Source organism: Platichthys flesus, chromosome 13 (genome assembly GCF_949316205.1).
Source record: "Platichthys flesus chromosome 13, fPlaFle2.1, whole genome shotgun sequence".
In the NCBI taxonomy this organism is placed as follows: Eukaryota; Metazoa; Chordata; class Actinopteri; order Pleuronectiformes; family Pleuronectidae; genus Platichthys; species Platichthys flesus.
In genome coordinates, this window is record NC_084957.1 from 21,442,345 (window position 1) to 21,459,557 (window position 17,213).

The following is a 17,213-nucleotide window of genomic DNA, read 5'->3' on the forward strand; positions in this document are numbered from 1 at the left end:
ACGGGAAGATCGTGTTCCAAAAAAACAAAGATCGAACATTCAATAAAACCAAGGTGATATGCACACTCTGTGGGAAGACGTTATCGTTTCACAGTAGTAATACCCGCCTAAAGTACCACCACAACGCAAAGCATGTGTTGGTCGTCGGGGGGGCGTTCAAGTGGAATGCGCCAAACCAGACTCACTCGCAGGACACATTGTGCAAAATAAGCGGTGAGCTTTACTGTCAGAGAATCTGAACAAGTTAGTTTGCCTCACCAACTGGCTAAAGAACGACTGCTAAGAGGACCTTGAGAGGCATTAGATTGTGTCATGGTGTGGTTAATGGTTGTTTGACAAAAAATATAAACAAATTCCAACCATCCTATAAAAAGAAGGGCTGAGAAGCTCAAATAATTTCTGTTTGATTTAAAAAGTTTTATTCAACCATACAATGGCTAAGAAGCCCGAATTCTGTTTAGGATGAAGATTATATTAATGTTCCATATGCAATAGCAAAGAGAACTGCTTAAGAACTCCTGAGTTGCAGCACCATTGTTTTGTTTATTTATGATTATTAAAAGAAAACATGTTAAATATATATATCCGTCTTTTGTTATAAATTGTTTGTTTTCACAAAAATATACAGAGAAATCTGTAATGCGATTAATCATGATTTAACCATAGAAACCTGTGTTTAATTTGATTAAAAATGTTAATCATTTCACAGCCCTAACACTGCTCAAAAAAATTAAAGGAACACTTTCAAAACACATCAGATCTCATTGTGAAAAAAAAGTATGTTGGATATTTATACTGATATGGACAGTTTAATGTCCTAGGAACAAAAGGCCTACAGAGGGCTACATTTTATAGACACCCGAAAATCATAGTGAAAAAGTGATGTGGCAGGCTTGTCCATTTTGCCAAATTTAAATTTCTGCAACTCAAAATGCTTCTCAATATCTTGTGTGGCCCCCACGTGCTTGTATGCATGCTTGACAACATCGCAGCATGCTCCTAATGAGACAACGGATGGTGTCTTGTGGGATATCCTCCCAGATCTGTCTAAGGGCATCAGTGAGCTCCTGTAAAGTCTGAGGAGCAACCTGGCGGCATCTGATGGACCGAAACATAATGTCCCAAAGGTGTTCTATCGGGTTTAGGTCAGGCGATCGTGAGGGCCATTCAATTGCATCAATTTCTTCATCCTCCAGGTACTGCCTGCATACCCTTGCCACATGAGGCCAGGCATTATCGTGCATCAGGAGGAACCCAGGACCTACTGCACCAGCGTAGGGTCTGACCATGGGTTCAAGGATTTCATCCCGATTCTCTAGCCTGTACAGGTCTGTGCGTCCCTCCATGGATATAGCTCCCCAGACCATCACTGACCCACCACCAAACCGGTCATGCTGAACGATGTTGCAGGCAGCATAGCATTCTCCTTGGCTTCTCCAGACCCTTTCACATCTATCACAGGTGCTCAAGTTGAACCTGCTCTCATCTGTGAAAAGCACAGGGCACCAGTGGCGAACATGCCAATTCTGGTGTTCTATAGCAAATGCCAATCGAGCTCCACGGTGCTGGGCAGTGAGCACAGGGCACAATACAGGACGTCGCGCCCTGAGGCCACCCTCATGAAGTCTGTTTCTGACTGTTTGGGCAGAGACATTCACACCAGTGGCCTGTTGGAGGTCATTCTGTAGGGCTCGGGCAGTGCTCAACCTGTTCCTCCTTGCACAAAGCAGCAGATATCGGTCCTGCTGATGGGTTGAGGACCTTCTACGGCCCTGTCCAGCTCTCCTAGAGTAACTGCCTGTCTCCTGGAATCTCCTCCATGTTCTGGAGATTATGCTGGGAGACACATCAAATCTCCTTGCAACGGCACGCATGGATGTGCCATCCTGGAGGAGTTGGACAATCTGTGCAACTTCTGTAGGGTTAAGAAATCGCCTCATGCTCCCAGTAGAGATAATGACTCTAGCTAAAGCCAACACTAATGGAAAACCAGTCGAAGTGATCAAGAGGGAGAAACTTGAAATGGCCTACACATGCATAACCACTCCTGTTTTGGGGGTCGTCTCATTGTTGCCCCTCTAGTGCACCTGTTGTTAATTCCATCAACACCAATGCAGCTGAAACTGATTAACAACCCCCTCTGCTACTTAACTGACCAGATAATTATCAAAAAAGTGCAATTGAATTCATGCCATACCCTGATAAAAAAGAGTTCCTTTAATTTTTTTGAGCAGTGTAGTATGGGTAGTTGACAAATAAGGGTGAAACAGTATTTTTTTAAATAAAGACCTAATGAGGATTATAGTTTTATGAAAATATAATGTTCAAATGCTGATTTTTTTTAAACTGCTAGTGTTTCGTAGATTTGTTGTAAATGTTTTGTATAATTTTTTATATTTTTTTAAAAAATATTTTACTTTTATTGATTTCAAGTACAAATCAGGTATGTTTAAAGTTTAAGAAGTACTCTTACAGAATGACAGAATCACCACAGAACATGGCCGTCACACCACAGGACGGGCCATCACACCCCAGGACATTTACATCCTAGTGGCCATTTTATGCTAACTGAATAATAACACCGTTTTAACCTTAATATGTTTAATTTTAAAAATATCTTTTTTACAAATTTTGAACTACAGACGTCACACTACAGGACTCTAAAAAAAGGACATTCATTGTCTGACAAACAGAGTGAAATTTATGAAATGAATCAGAGGCTAACACTCACTTGGTAGGGGGATAAACTAAAGACCCCTATAGGTGTCCGTGTAACTGCCGTTGAAAAAATCAGATTTTCCATGTCACGCCACAGGACAGCATTTGTGTTACGAAAGGTATTTTGCTGTTAATACTAATATACTACTTTTGTGCATACTAAAACCTAATATTAATAAAGTCATTATATACAATATAATGCATTGCAATTATTAGCTGCTCCATATATTTCTGATTAATTTTGTTAATATGTAAGTTTAATGCTTCACCTATGTCACGGTCACACCGCAGGACATTTTGCGTATTCACCTTAAAATATATAATCAAAACATAACAGATATTTCATACAAAATCATAAGTTTAAAACAAAGTACCATAATATGCCTCACATCCATGTGTTGTTTAAGTGGCAAAATGCATCTAAATAAACAATTACACTTAATTACAGGAAACTCATGCGTTATGTCATCCACCCATATATATATATATATATATATATATATAAAATTCATAAGCACAATGTTTAGAAGAAAGCATGGTTTTTCAAATGTCACCTGCCTGCCACATGCTATGTCAGACTCGCTTACAAGTCAGTGTTGAGCATTACATGAGAAAATACGTACACAGTAGAACAAAATAATATTTGTAGGAAGGAAATAATTAATGGATCTTGATTAAAAAAATCATGCATGTTAAGGGGACTGATATCACACTGATACATTTACTTTCTGAAATCATCTCAAGTGTTGAAACCAGCCCATATGGTAGATCCACATGAGATGCATTGTAAATGGGGTTAGCTTCCTTTTTTTTTTTCAGCACCACTGAAATGACAATGCTCTACAAAAAACATATGCACCAAATAATAGAATCGATCACTAGTCATAGGTCGTGACTTCAGGTCTATGATTTTGAATTAACAATAAATACATATATGATGTGGATTTATACAAAACCCCTTTTCTTTACCGTTTGAAATAAAATAAAAGGTTCTTTGAAACATACAAAATTTGACCTGTGATTTTTTTTAGAAGATCACTGATGACCATTTTAAATTGTCTTTGCAAAGAAAAGAGAAAAAAAATCCACAGAGCACTTTCAATAAGCAATCCAACAAAGCACTGTAACCTCTCAGAAATAGACTTCCTGTGTATCTAAAGCAGGAACAAAGATTTCAGTACATAAGAGACTCATAAATAACTGCTGCTGCATTAGGAAATCTTCATTTCTCGAGGGGGCAACATAACCTTCTAATATTAGACTGAACATTATTTTCACTAGTGCATTATTTTCCAGTATTATTGATGAACAAACATTAGTTACTGAAAGGGAACCTGCTTTTGTATCACAGCCCATTAACTGCAACAGCCAGCTTATTTCAACTGCTCTGGGCCAACAAAATCTCATGATGCCGTAGGCGAATAGCAATGAAACAGTAAATAGTCAAAACTATTCCATTCCTTTTCTTTTATTGCCCAAAACTCTGTCTTTATTTCCAGACAAAGGTTTAACGGCCATTAATGTCCAAGACGTGTAATTAGAAGAACAGCAAAAGAGTAGAGGTGGTGGGAAAGGAGTGTTTATGTGCTTTGTACAGTCAATAGTTTGTATTTGGAAGACATAAAAACTAAGTTAATTTCTGTATCGGAAAAAAACATTGACTTTATAAGAATTTGGCCAACATGAGGGCTCTCGAAAGTGAAGCCAAATCATTCTGATAACCTCAGTGTTTGGTTGCAGTATAGGTCATAAACCCTGCGTCCTCCACATTGATGGACGTGGGATATGGGCCAAAGTTCGCTAAATACATACTGACTCCAAATTACATAACAATGCAAAATGGCAATCAGGCTACAAAAACAGAAGTTGTAGCAGTAGTTGTTTGGGATGCTGAGATTTGCTAATGCTTATTGATGCACTGGGTAAACATGTCTAAGCAGCCGCATCAAATCAGTTTCTGAGAAAATCCAGAAGCCGACATAATTGATATTATCTGATCCCATAATTGATCTGTCATCTGTATTATATCACCAAATGTTGTAATTTTAGATATATTTAACATGAAGACTAGCTTGTTTGAGAGGTTTGGTGTTTTTGTTTTATTGACAGCATCACCATACAGCAACAGTTCAAAACTTCCTCCACAGCAAATCGTAATGAACTGTGCAAATACCACTCCTAACCAAATAATCAGAAAAGTAATACAGGAGAGTATAGACAGATGGAAAGTAGTTTGGTTAAAGACTGGCTCAATAACTACCTGCCTGGTTTACTTAAATGATGACATTACATGTCATTTGGTGGCATGACAGATAAACAATGGATGCTCATACTGCATACTCGATGCAGGCTCAGTAACTGCCTGTGACCTGTATTTAAAAGATACAATTGTTATTGTATTGTCTGATTTCTCCTTGGATCACAAGGCAATCAGTAGTGTGCAGTACTATAGCTCGTACAGCTACGACTTCCTTGCATCTGGGATTGTGTGGTGTTCTGTCTGAATGGTAATTATGAAGGGAACAAAAGGGTTGTTGTAGACAAAGGCGGGTTTTGGAGTGAATAGGCCTGGTCCCGTGCTCGGCAAGTGGTTCGACTCCAAGTGATGTTTCAAGATAGACGATATGTAGGACTCATGCAGGAGAACATGCATCAGGAGGGAGGACAGAAAGGAAGAACAAGGGCACAGAGAGGGAGATGAGGCCGGGGTTGGCAGGGTCTCTACAGCAGATAGCACCATCTGTATTCTGCACGGGTGCTGTCCCGTCTGGCTCGCTGTTGCCTTTAAAAAAAGCTGGTGCTGAGACAGACAGCATGCGACAAAATGCATTCAGAGGTACAGTAGAAATATTCACCAACTGGAACTCACACACACACACATTAAGGATGGTGAATGGACTGCATATTTAAGGCATATTTCTAGTCTTATCAACCACTCACATTCTTTACACACTTCGGCATGAGAGCTACAGAAGCTGGGGATCAAACCACCAACCCTCTGGTTAATAGACGACCTGCTCTACCTCCCTTCCCCTGAAAAGGGAGGAATTAGCTCTCATTTCGAAATGTTTGCAAAAACAATCACAGTGGAGTAATGCCTAAAATCCAATGTGTCCCGTGCATGACTCTTCGTGGACTATTGATGGAACTTTGTCTGCGATAGATATGCATTTTTTAGATACTGAAGCAGATTGAAACTTGTTTCCAGCCTTTCCCGACTTTCAAGATAAAAGCATTTAAACCAAATTTTCAAGCTCTCAAAGATTTAAGGTTTACATTTCTACTTGCTGCAGAAGTAGAGAAGAGAAAGGGGTTAAGAAAGTTGAGTGTTTCATAAAACCCTTAAATTTGAGAATGACATTTTAATCAAAGATGAGTTTTTTAAAAGCTTTTGAGTGAGTACCTTACATTGGTATGTGTTAAGTGAAGGGTTTATATTAAACTAAATTGATAGTTTTATTAAATGTGAAGCTCAGATAAATTGAACACCAAAGGAGGAGGTGCTTATTATAGTGACTCAGTCACTGATAGTGTAATATTTCTCTGATGGCTCTTGTTAGATACATAATATGAGCACCTTAGCAATATGAGCCGGTCACACCTATAGAAGTCCATAACCTGCATCAATCCAATGATGCATTACTGCGTACACTGCAGGAAATAACATCACCAACATACTCATCAACTTGACATTTACAAAGTAGACCTGGTCATCTTACCTCTCTGATCTTGTCTCGTTTCTCTTTGACGTCAGGCTCTGGTGGTTCTCCATCACTGACACCCACCACTTTTGGCATCGGGACAGGTGGCAAAGGTTTAGGCCCTTGGTCCTTCTTTTTCAGGTCCTCCATCACTTTGTTTTTCTCTGTCTGGATCTCAGCCTGCAGCTCCTCACGTGACTTCCTTAGCTTCTCCTTTGCCTCCTGCAGAGCTCGCTCGTGGTCTGCCCGTATCTTGTCCCGCAGGCTCTCCTCCTCCTCCCTATAGGAGGAAAGGAAACAGGCAGGGAATGAGATTTGTTTTTATTCTTTACTTTGCATCCCTATTAGCTCCATGGAGTGGATGCTGGTCCTCCAAGGGTGCACATACAAAGAGTTATTTTAACCAAGGCTGACACAAAACAGAAAAACACATAGGGAGAAGAAAGGTATGCAGAGGGATTTGTATTTCAAACTTATTAAAGATGAAGTTTTGAGAGCAAGCACAGACCCTTTGGGAAACGTTTATCCCACTGTAACGGAGATGAAAACTAAGAAAAAAGTTATCACAGCTGCAAATTTAAGTAGGTAGAAACGGGGTGAGCCTCCCGGAACTGGTGCATTACTTTTGACAATAAGATGAATTTCATATCATCGTCACCTAACAAATTATGGAGGTCATTTTATTGTCTTCGAACAGTGAAGATCTAAGTGATTTTCTGTCTGCTGTTTGTAATAAGATTTGACTGCTTAGCCCCGACACACTTCTTCCACCACCTCTCTGCTTCTCCGTGCTGCACTCGAGGATTGGAGGCAGCTGCACATATCTGATACACCACACTGACAGAAGTTGAAGTCAGGATACCAGAGGTGGGACCAAGTCATTTTTTTGCAAGTCCCAAGTAAGTCTCAAGTCTTTGCCCTCAAGTCCCGAGTCAAGTCCCAAGTCAAGACAGGCAAGTCCCGAGTCAAGTCCAAAGTCAAGACTAACAAGTCTCAAGTCAAGTTCAAGTCCTGCAGTTTGAGTTTCGAGTCTTTTCGAGTCCTTTTGATCACTGAGTAATAATATATTTACACAGATCATGTATGCTTTTAAAATCTGTATTTATTTATTAAAACAAGTGCAATTGAAATTACAGAAAAAAATTGTGCCAACATTGCACTTCCCTATTGCACTATTAACCAGTCATTTTTAACATTTAACTCATATTTTGCAAGAATATTCTTCATTTTAAACCACTCCTACAGAATGAACACATTTGAAAAAACAAGTGCAACTGTAATTATTTGTACAAAAGTACAACATTGTCCTGTCCTGTGTTTATCTCACGTCATATTGTCTGTGTGTGTGTGTGTGTACATGTGAGAAACATAACAAATACTTGAACATAACAATGAACAGGGTTGTGCTTTTTATATGTCAGGGCCCTATGCTGCATTGCATTTGCAAAAGACCACATTGGCCAAAAGTCTGTCAGTCATTTGTGCACGATGTGGACGTAGTATGATTCCACCAAGTGCCGCTGCGAGCCATTTTGGTGCCCTAAGCATAACTCCTCTATGATTACGTTAAATAATCATCAATAAGTACAAACAAGAATAGTAAATCTTCTTTAACTTTTTTTGAGCAATTTAATATATCTCTTGTTCTGCCTTTTTTGTCTTTTTATGTCTAAAAGGTACCTAATATTTCTATACTGAAACAATTATAATAATCGGCATTATAATTGTAAGCTAATTTATTTAATGATGTTATTGTTGAGGGTTGATTTGTATTTCCGGTTTTAAGTGGGTTGTTGGTAGTGACTTATTTTGAAAGGGGGTTTTAAAGGAAGTGGGTGCTGTGACGAGTGAAGTTGTAAAATGAACGGAGAATAAACGGGTGTGCTGTCCCAGTGCATGACCTGCTCTCGTGTCATTTGTCGGCTGAAGCTGGACTTATGACACAACCAAACGCTCAGCTACATAATTATTATAACTATGATGATTTTTCAGTGGCCTATTTTTTGGTGCCCCATCAGGCCTTGGTGCCCAGCGCACAGCGCGTAGTGCGCGTTTTGGAGCGGCGGCGCTGCACACACAGACGCACACAAACACGATGAAAGATACAGAGCGCTCCTTAATAACATACTTTTGAATCTTTGTGTTTTGGGGAAAAGAGCAAGTCTTATCAAGTCAAACGGCTCAAGTCTAAGTGAAGTCACAAATCATTGATGTTGAAGTCCAAGTCGAGTTGCAAATCTCTTTACAGTTTGTCAAGTCGAGTCTAAAGTCATCAAATTCATGACTCGAGTCTGACTCGAGTCCAAGTCATGTGACTCGAGTCCACACCTCTGCAGGATACCAAAGTCAAGATGTGTCAGCCCATGGAGCGAATGTGATAAACCTGGTGCTTTAATGGACTATTAATGAGCTATGTCAGTGTCTGGTTCTTTGGATACATGTCGTCTGCTATACTGCCTGGAGAAGTAAACCACATGTCACAATAAATTAATACATTTACAAACTTCAAGGTGTCTTTGTCCTGCAATTTGGGTAGGGATTCCAGGCCTCTTGTAGATGTACCATAATATTTTCGTAGTATGAATATAATTTGTTTGTATGTAAATGTATGTAATTGTTTGATTAAAGCTTAAAGAAATTTAAAATGAACTACAAGGGGCCCTTGGGAGTGCATACCTCCACCAAGCTCAAATTTTGTTGGTACTTCCCTGAGTCATGCTCCACACATCCAATAAATGTCAGGAAAAACGGTTCAGTACTATTTTAGGTATCCTGATGAATGACAGACAAACGGACAGAGGTAATCAAGCTTCACCATGCACCACGTTTTATCAACCACCACTGAGGCCTGGTATAGAGCACCACCCGCATTGAGAGGCTTGGACCCTGCAGCGACTGCAGGTTAGGTTGCGACCCGTCCCTGCGTGTCCTGCCCAATCTCCCTCCCCAGTCCAGGCTTTAACTGTCCCGTCAATAAAGACAAAGTGCCCAAAAAACATATATTTAGTAAAAACTAGTGTGGACAAGCCAACATTTTAACAGCAACATGTCAATTAACGGCAGCAGACAAAAACAAGGGGTCAGACATAATTCTGCATACAGAGAAGACTCGTCTGTAATTTGCATCTTTTAAGTGATCCTTACCCTCCCACCCCACAACTCCTGTGTTACATCAGTTCCGTGAAACAGGAGAGGTGTAGAGGATCACAATGAGGAGGAGAGCCAGACATGGAAACCTCATCTGTGGTTTCACATGTTGGTACAAAGCCGCAGGGTGTTGATTCAGCTCAACCCTGCTAGGATGTGGGCCAGTAATGACAAACACACACAGTAGGGTGCTGAAGCAAAGGTGACAGCTGGACAGTGACGTTTGCCTTATCTGAGAATAATTTTATCTTTGAATCTCTAGTGGCAAACAATTTAAAATACAGAATCAGAGCAAAATTAAAGACAATTACAGCTCAGCTCCAGGTTGATGCAGCTCAAACGCATTCACGTCTGTTAAATAAACAACCAGATGCAGGATGGCAAATCCTTTCTATTCCAGTTGGACAATACGCTGCATATTACAAATAAATGTATAGGTCATACCCTGTGTGTACATTATCTTTAGTTGACAGGTGCAGTGTGGGAGGAAGGAAGATAATTTAAACATGGTTTATGCGTGCAGTTGATGATTTGAAATAATAATTTGATTAGCAGGATTTCTGCTTTCTTTAGGCTTCAAATACATTTTAAATAAATATGAAAGTTAATTGGAATAATGTTGATGTTTTCATATTCATGTTGCACTAGGATCCATAACAATGATATGAACTGCATGAGGAAGGAAATTCTTTTAAAAAAGGGTCACAAACAAGCGGTTAATGAAAGTAATTAGAACTTGCTAGACAGTGTTAATTTTGGCAGCTATTTTTGATTTAGTCTTATTCTTTTGAAGAAAATGCATATTAGTTTTAGTCACATTTAGTCCTTTTTATCCTTCTTAGTTTTAGTCGACGAAAACTCAGAACATTTTAGTCTAGTTTAAGTCACATTTAATAGCCAGATTAAACTCCTTTTCTATAAAAAACATATAGCTGCAGCCTTAAAAATATATATTTAATTTTAAATGTGAAAACAAAAAGGGAGAGCAGGTCAGACTGGAGGCGAACACAGATACTGCAGCTCGGTAGAAACCAACTGCAGCTTCTGCTCTGATCAAGAAGCTGCTGCGCTGATCTCTGAGCAGCTGAGACCAGAGAAACTCTGTGTTTTCACTGTTTCCATAGTTAAGAAGCAGTGAGTCACTGAGAGGCTGCTCCACGTGAACGAGCTCTGATCTCACTGTGTCTCTCTGAGCGAGTGCGCGGAGGGCGGGGCTACGGACCGGAGCGCTATCTGGGAGGACACACACACACACACAAACTCACTCGCCCGCTCCTGATACTCCATGACGGCCTGATACGATGATGTTTTAAAAATGATTGAGACTTAGTCAACCACCAACATTTTCGTCTCGTCAACGAAAGTTAAAATAGATTTAGTCATAGTTTTTATTTTCAAAGTTTCGTTGCATCTTCGTCTCGTCTTAGTCATGGGAAAAAGGTCGTTAAAGAATATATTTCGTCATAGTTTTCGTCAACGAAATTAACACTGTTGCTAGATGTGAGCCGCAGAATTCAACACGTATGAAAAATCTCCTGAGTGAAAAGGAAAAATATGAAAAATTTGTGAGTTTTCAATGACCTTCCATGTGATAAACACAGGAAATGTGGGAGGAACTGATGACCTGCTGCGATCTGTGTGGACTCAGCTGCAAGCCTTCACAGTCCTCCAACATCTCTGGGAAGATGAGAATGTTACCAGTCTTTGAAGCTTTCATTCCAACAGGTTCTACTCAAGAAAACATGATTTTCCTCCTTTTCTTTGGCCCAAAAACAACTGGAGTGTCTGGAGAGCACATACCTCATCAAAGCTGCACCAAATTATACACTCTCATTGATTATCAGTCTCCTAAATATAACTGGTAATATAACTAAATACAAAGCTCAGTGTTTTCGTTACAGCACATCAACACCAGTGTCGGCCCTCATTGACAAAAGCTCTTGATTCTCATTGTCTTTCCAAGTTGACATGTTTGTCAGCGTCTTCTAAGAGTATGGCTCCTCTTTTTTTCTTATTTTTATTTTTTTTATAAATAGTTCATTGCATTTGTCTTGTTTTGCACTCGTCGCATGTTAGAAACGTCTTCAACATGGCCACTCGAAAAAGTCAATTATCTGGACTTTTTCCAGCTGTATTTTTACATGGGCTGGTAGAAAACGCTACACAAATTGTTCAGAGCAACTGACTCAGACATTTGCGTTCTCATTTACAGCCCCTCCAGACTTAAGTGGATTTCTGTAAGCAGCTTATGTGTGATCAGCACCTATGAACAAACCATCCTGAACATGAATCCTCTTCAGGTTCAGTTGGGGCTCCAGTCTATCCAAGCATGCACTAGGTGAGAAATGTAACCCAAGGCCATTCCACCAGTCTGTTGCAGTGCGTGAGGAAGAAGAAATGTGCGTGCAAGACACAAAAGAGTCAAGACAGAATAAGAAAATAAAACTGTGAGAGAATGAGATCAAATTCGACTGTGACTCAAACCAATGGGACAGTGAAGACAGTCATACTAATTATCCTTCGCACAACGCAATGTGAATCTATTTTACAATTCTATCATGACGATGAATGTGGGGCCAACAGAGACAAAAATAAACAGCTACGTGGTTATGCAACATCGCTCTGGAAACAACTCATAAATATTCATGTTGTAACTCTGTGCATCTGACTTTAATCTATAGAAAACATTTTGCCACACCAAGATGGCAATTGCTGTATGTGCTTGTTCTAGGTAATGCATGCATCTGTACAAGTGTTTCAAATGTGCTGCATTTACTTTATATGTAGTAGACAAGTGTTTATAGTTTTTTTACAGTATGCGGTACAGCTAGTGTGTGTGTGTGTGTGTGTGTGTCACACGTTGCACACTGTGAAGTATGCATGCATGCATTCAGTATTTGTCTCTTCTATTTCAAGCTCTGTGGTGAGGTTTTTATATTCTTGCAATTTGTGCCTGTGTGTGTGTCTATACCCAGAGGGGGATCACCCCTCCTCCAAGTGCCATCCTCTATGCCTCTGTAAATGAGTGTGCCCTCAGCAACATGCATTTAAATGTGATATTACGGTGCCGCTGTTGGGTGACTGTGTAATGTCTGAGTGTTCACATGCAGCAGGGTGCGCGTGTGTGATGCCTGCAAGCATGACAAAAAAAAATTGAAGCTTATCCTGACACCATCACATCTAATGGAAACTGACTCTGCTCCATGTAGGTATATGTACATACAGAAAAATGCTTTCACAAACAAAAAACACTTTCACACACTGCACACCAGCGATTAAGGCGGAAATTCACTCTAACACGCACATTAGCATTCTACGACCTCTTCTCTCCCTCCTTGTACATGCCCTTTCTCCATCCCTCCTCCATCTTTTATCTTGTGTCATTCTTTTCTCTTCCTTCGAGCCATTATCAGACTCACTCTAGCATTACCGTTGATTCCCTTCGTGTCTGATATGTCAAACACGCAATTAAGAGCACATCAACAGCAGCCTGACACAATTACCTTGACAAAGACTAAGCATGGGCCACACTATTGTGCTCCCAGGTGACAGCGCTGAGCCTCCCTCTTCCTTTAGAATACTATCAATAATAATTGATATTAAACCAGCTTGTCCCTCACACACCAGTGTGATAGAAACCAGCAGAGCCCCACCTCCCTGATTTGCTACTTCAAGTCACGTTGGTCTGCCAGTAATAATTCCCACATTTTATCAACTGTCATTCACTCCAGTCACTGGAGTTGCCTCTTTCCTCAGAGATGTCATGAAATCTGCTGCTCAGCAAAGGCCGACCCTTTCTATGGGAACTGGATAGAAGCAGCAGCTGTCTCCTGCCTGGTTGAGTATCTAAGAGAGAGCTGAGGATATGTAAGCCTCTGGGTAAAGCAGCACAGGCTAGATGCCATGTGACCATGGTAACAAATAGGGACATACAACAATGCGCACACACACTCACAAACAAAGATGTCATAGACAACAAGTCAAGTCTTTATCGAACATAATTTACTAATTTATGCAAGGAAACTAAGACCAAAGGGTTTTTACAGTTTAGTGTATGTATGTAAAAGTGCTACTCCACGATGCAGAGTTGGAACTTCTACAGTATTTTTGCAAATCATTTTTACAAGACCCCGCCCAATATGGATTCTTGGGGCTGATGCCATTATTGATGTAGAGGAGTAAAACATTTCTGATACTGATTTTACTGATTTGGTGAGAGGTGCTCTGCAGACTAATCTCAGCAGATACACATGACACAAGCTGAATGTTGAAGTTGAAGAAAAATACATAATTTTGAAATCTATGTACTGATCTGATATCATGCCTTTAAAGTGTATCTGTTTAGAAAGATAAAACTGTAATTTTCTAACTCTGCTACCATAGTAGACACAACGTATTGGTTTGTCAGGGCAGTAGTCACAATTGTCGTCCCGCCCCGCCCTCCCAATTCCCCCACCAATGTTTACATATGGTCAAATTCTCCCCTCAAATAAACTGAAATTGTACTGGCCAATGAATAATAATAAGAAGAAATTACCAATTTCGATTCTGCTTATCAACTACGGTTTTATTGATTCCCCATTTCGATTCCAAAATGTAAAAAAAAGAGGTTGAATGTTTAGATAACAAAAATATCTTCATTTGACTCGAACGGATGCACAGTAGCTGTGCTTTATGTTACACCAGGGCAGTAGTGGTAACGCCTTGTGCTAAACAGGCAACATTACAAAAGAAACCACAACTTATCTCACAGCCTAATCAGACAAGCTCCATGTCTTTAGCCCAACTGTGTAAATATGAAGTAATTGAGATAGAGGCAATGTTGAAACTTGAAAATACTGGTGTATAAATGAACCAAACAAGAAAACAAGATTTTCTAATTGTCCCTGTAAACTAATTTTACATCAATAATTGTAAGAACAGTGATGAATATTATTCTCTTATATCATATATTCAATAACAGTGGAAATCATTTTTAAATAATTTTCTGAGCTACTTGTCTCATTTATAGTTAACCTACTGACATAATTCATACAAGTCATGTCAGTCAGCTTTCTCTTGAATGTCAGCAGAAACGGTGTGTTGCTGCTGTTGCAGCTCACTCTCCCTAGCTCTACTGGAGGTGCTAGCGAGGTGCTACTAGCGCCAGCTGAAAATGCTCTAAATATTTGGTGAGCTTCCTGCATACATTACACTTTGCCTTGTCGACGTTGTCTTTTATAAAGTGAAGCCACACTTCTGACCGTTTAACGGGGCTTATCTTAGTCATCTTAGACCAAGCATACTGAGTCCTGTGTAAACAAATGGACAGGCTGTTGCGTGGTGCGATACGTAGTTACGTAGGCAGGTCCCGGCAGATACATACGGCATCCTTGCATTTTAGGAAGCGATAAGCAGCACTAAAATTCTATATTCTTTACCGGTATATTCTGTTCTAATTTGAAACCGAGTTTTGGTTCCCAACCCTAGTTGCTTGGGGTTTTGCTTATCTGTTTTCGAGCATACACAGACAACCAAACACAACAACTCCAGTTGCTGCTCCTCGGGATCAGGGAAGTTTAGAGACACCATCTTATGCACAGGTCGTATATGCATCTCAAGCAGTGACCTACAGCCCTGCGCTGTTAAAATATTATTGTTGTTGTTTTTAATCAAGGATTTAAGTGAGTGCGTCATGTCGACAAGAAAGAGTGCTGGTGATATTAGGGCATTTTTTGGGTCTCGCAAACCCAAAAAAAGTGAGTAACAGTAAGCTGATTACTAGTGCACAAGATGTCAGTATTTCTTGATGAACTTTAATAATAATTGGTCAGTAGTTTGCTAATAACAGACAATACACTATTATATCTCCCAGTAAAGCCCACCAACCCTACAAACTTGTCCTTTTAGTTAACTGTCTAGCAGATATTAAAAACAAAATGTCAAATAATTTTCTTCAATTGAAATCTGACAAACCTACACTCTGAGAGCCATGTAAACAAACTTGTTCAGACATATTTTTACCATCTCAGGAATATATACAGGACCAGATCGATCTTGAGTTTTAAAGACACTGAAATCATCATACATAATTAGGTTATTACGGTTTGATTATTGTAAAGGTGTTTTAACATGTCTTGAGCAAAAAGCACCCAATAGGCTCAAAATTGTACAGATCGCTGCTGCTTTTAACTAAATCCAGGAGAAGAGAGCAGTTCACTCTTATTTTAGCTTCCCTTCACTGGTTGCCTGTTTGTTTAAGGATACATTTTAAGATTTTATTGATTCCTATAAGGCACTTCATGGCCTGGCCCCTAAATACATTTTAGAATTATAAACCCCTCATGAGCCTGTGCGCAGCCTGAGGTCCTCAGGCAGGAACCTGCTGGTTGTTCCTAAGTCAAGGATGAGAACAAGGTGTGACCCTGTGTTTGCCGCCAGAGCTCCTAGACTCTGGAACGACCTGCCTGAGGAGCCCAGGCATGGTAAATTACAGTGGGTTTGTAATTGCATCGTCTCTTCTTCTTACAATTCACTCTCTGCCCTAACATCCTACAGCTCTTTGCTGTTTACTATATCTTTTCATATCTGACCACCATCCTCCTTTCTCTTTTTACCAAATATTTGTCTCAAAAAACCGTCCTCCCACTTGCCATCCATCAGTGAATCTGATACTCTCCTGTTGTTGCTGCTCATCAAAACCCTAAACAATACTGAGCTTAATCACCATTGACACACTACTGTACTGTACCGAATCTAAATTATCTATATCTCTTTAAATCTATAATTCTACAGAATTACCTCTAATTGATCAAAGATGTCCTCTTTTCCCTCATGTTTGTATACAGAATGTACCATAAATGTAACACAATTTTTTTTCAGGCCCTCTCCTTTTTTATCGTTTCCATGTCATCTTTGCTGTTTTTGTAACCCTAAACATGTACAACAAAAACCTTTGCCCAAACAAGGATCAGGGCACATGGACCTTGAATAGTGAGAAATAGGAAGCTGAGCAAACATTTTCATCTGATTCTGTGTCTACAATAGTGTTGCAGAAACACAGATTCTGAGGTGATAATGCTTCATTTTGTGATTTTACTGGTTTTAAATACCCAGTACATCTTTTTGGACAGGTGGACACCTCCTTACCAATAACAGTGAGGTGATCCAATGATGGAATTCAGTTGTTTGACAATGAACAAACTCAAGTGGATTTGGACAAAAATAAATATGGAAATGTTATTGGCAATATTGCAAGCTGGCAAGTTACCATCATTAATATCAATTTACCATATAAAAAAAGAAAATGCCCTGAAAAGTCTATGATGACTAAAATTGAACAGCAGAAGCAGCAGAATGTACAGTGTGTACAGTTCTCTCTGATGTGTACAAACGTACATAATCCATGCAGCTTTCTCACGTATGTTCAGGTGTACACCTGAGCCCTGAGAGCCCTCAGGCTTTACTCATGTTAACATCCAGCCCCTCTGACCTACTTCACGGCTGGCTGAATAATGCATTCATAAAAATCACGGATTGCAGCTAGCACATGCAATCCATGAAATAAACACTAAACCTTGGTTGCCTTTCGTCTATGTAATTGTGGATGAGATATGAAAGAGTTTCGATTACCAACTCTTACCAAAGAATCGTCTATTTTTGCCCGGT

General features: G+C 39.7%; 1 protein-coding gene across 2 annotated transcripts in view; it reads right to left on the reverse strand.

The window, feature by feature from the left end:
• man1a2 (mannosidase, alpha, class 1A, member 2) overlaps positions 1-17,213 on the reverse strand; it is a 116,519-nt gene that overhangs the window by 80,866 nt on the left and 18,440 nt on the right. For both annotated transcript variants that reach the window (XM_062402536.1, XM_062402537.1), the window contains exon 3: positions 6,438-6,699. In XM_062402536.1, coding sequence (XP_062258520.1) covers positions 6,438-6,699 — 262 coding nt within the window. The remainder of the gene's footprint in view (positions 1-6,437; positions 6,700-17,213) is intronic.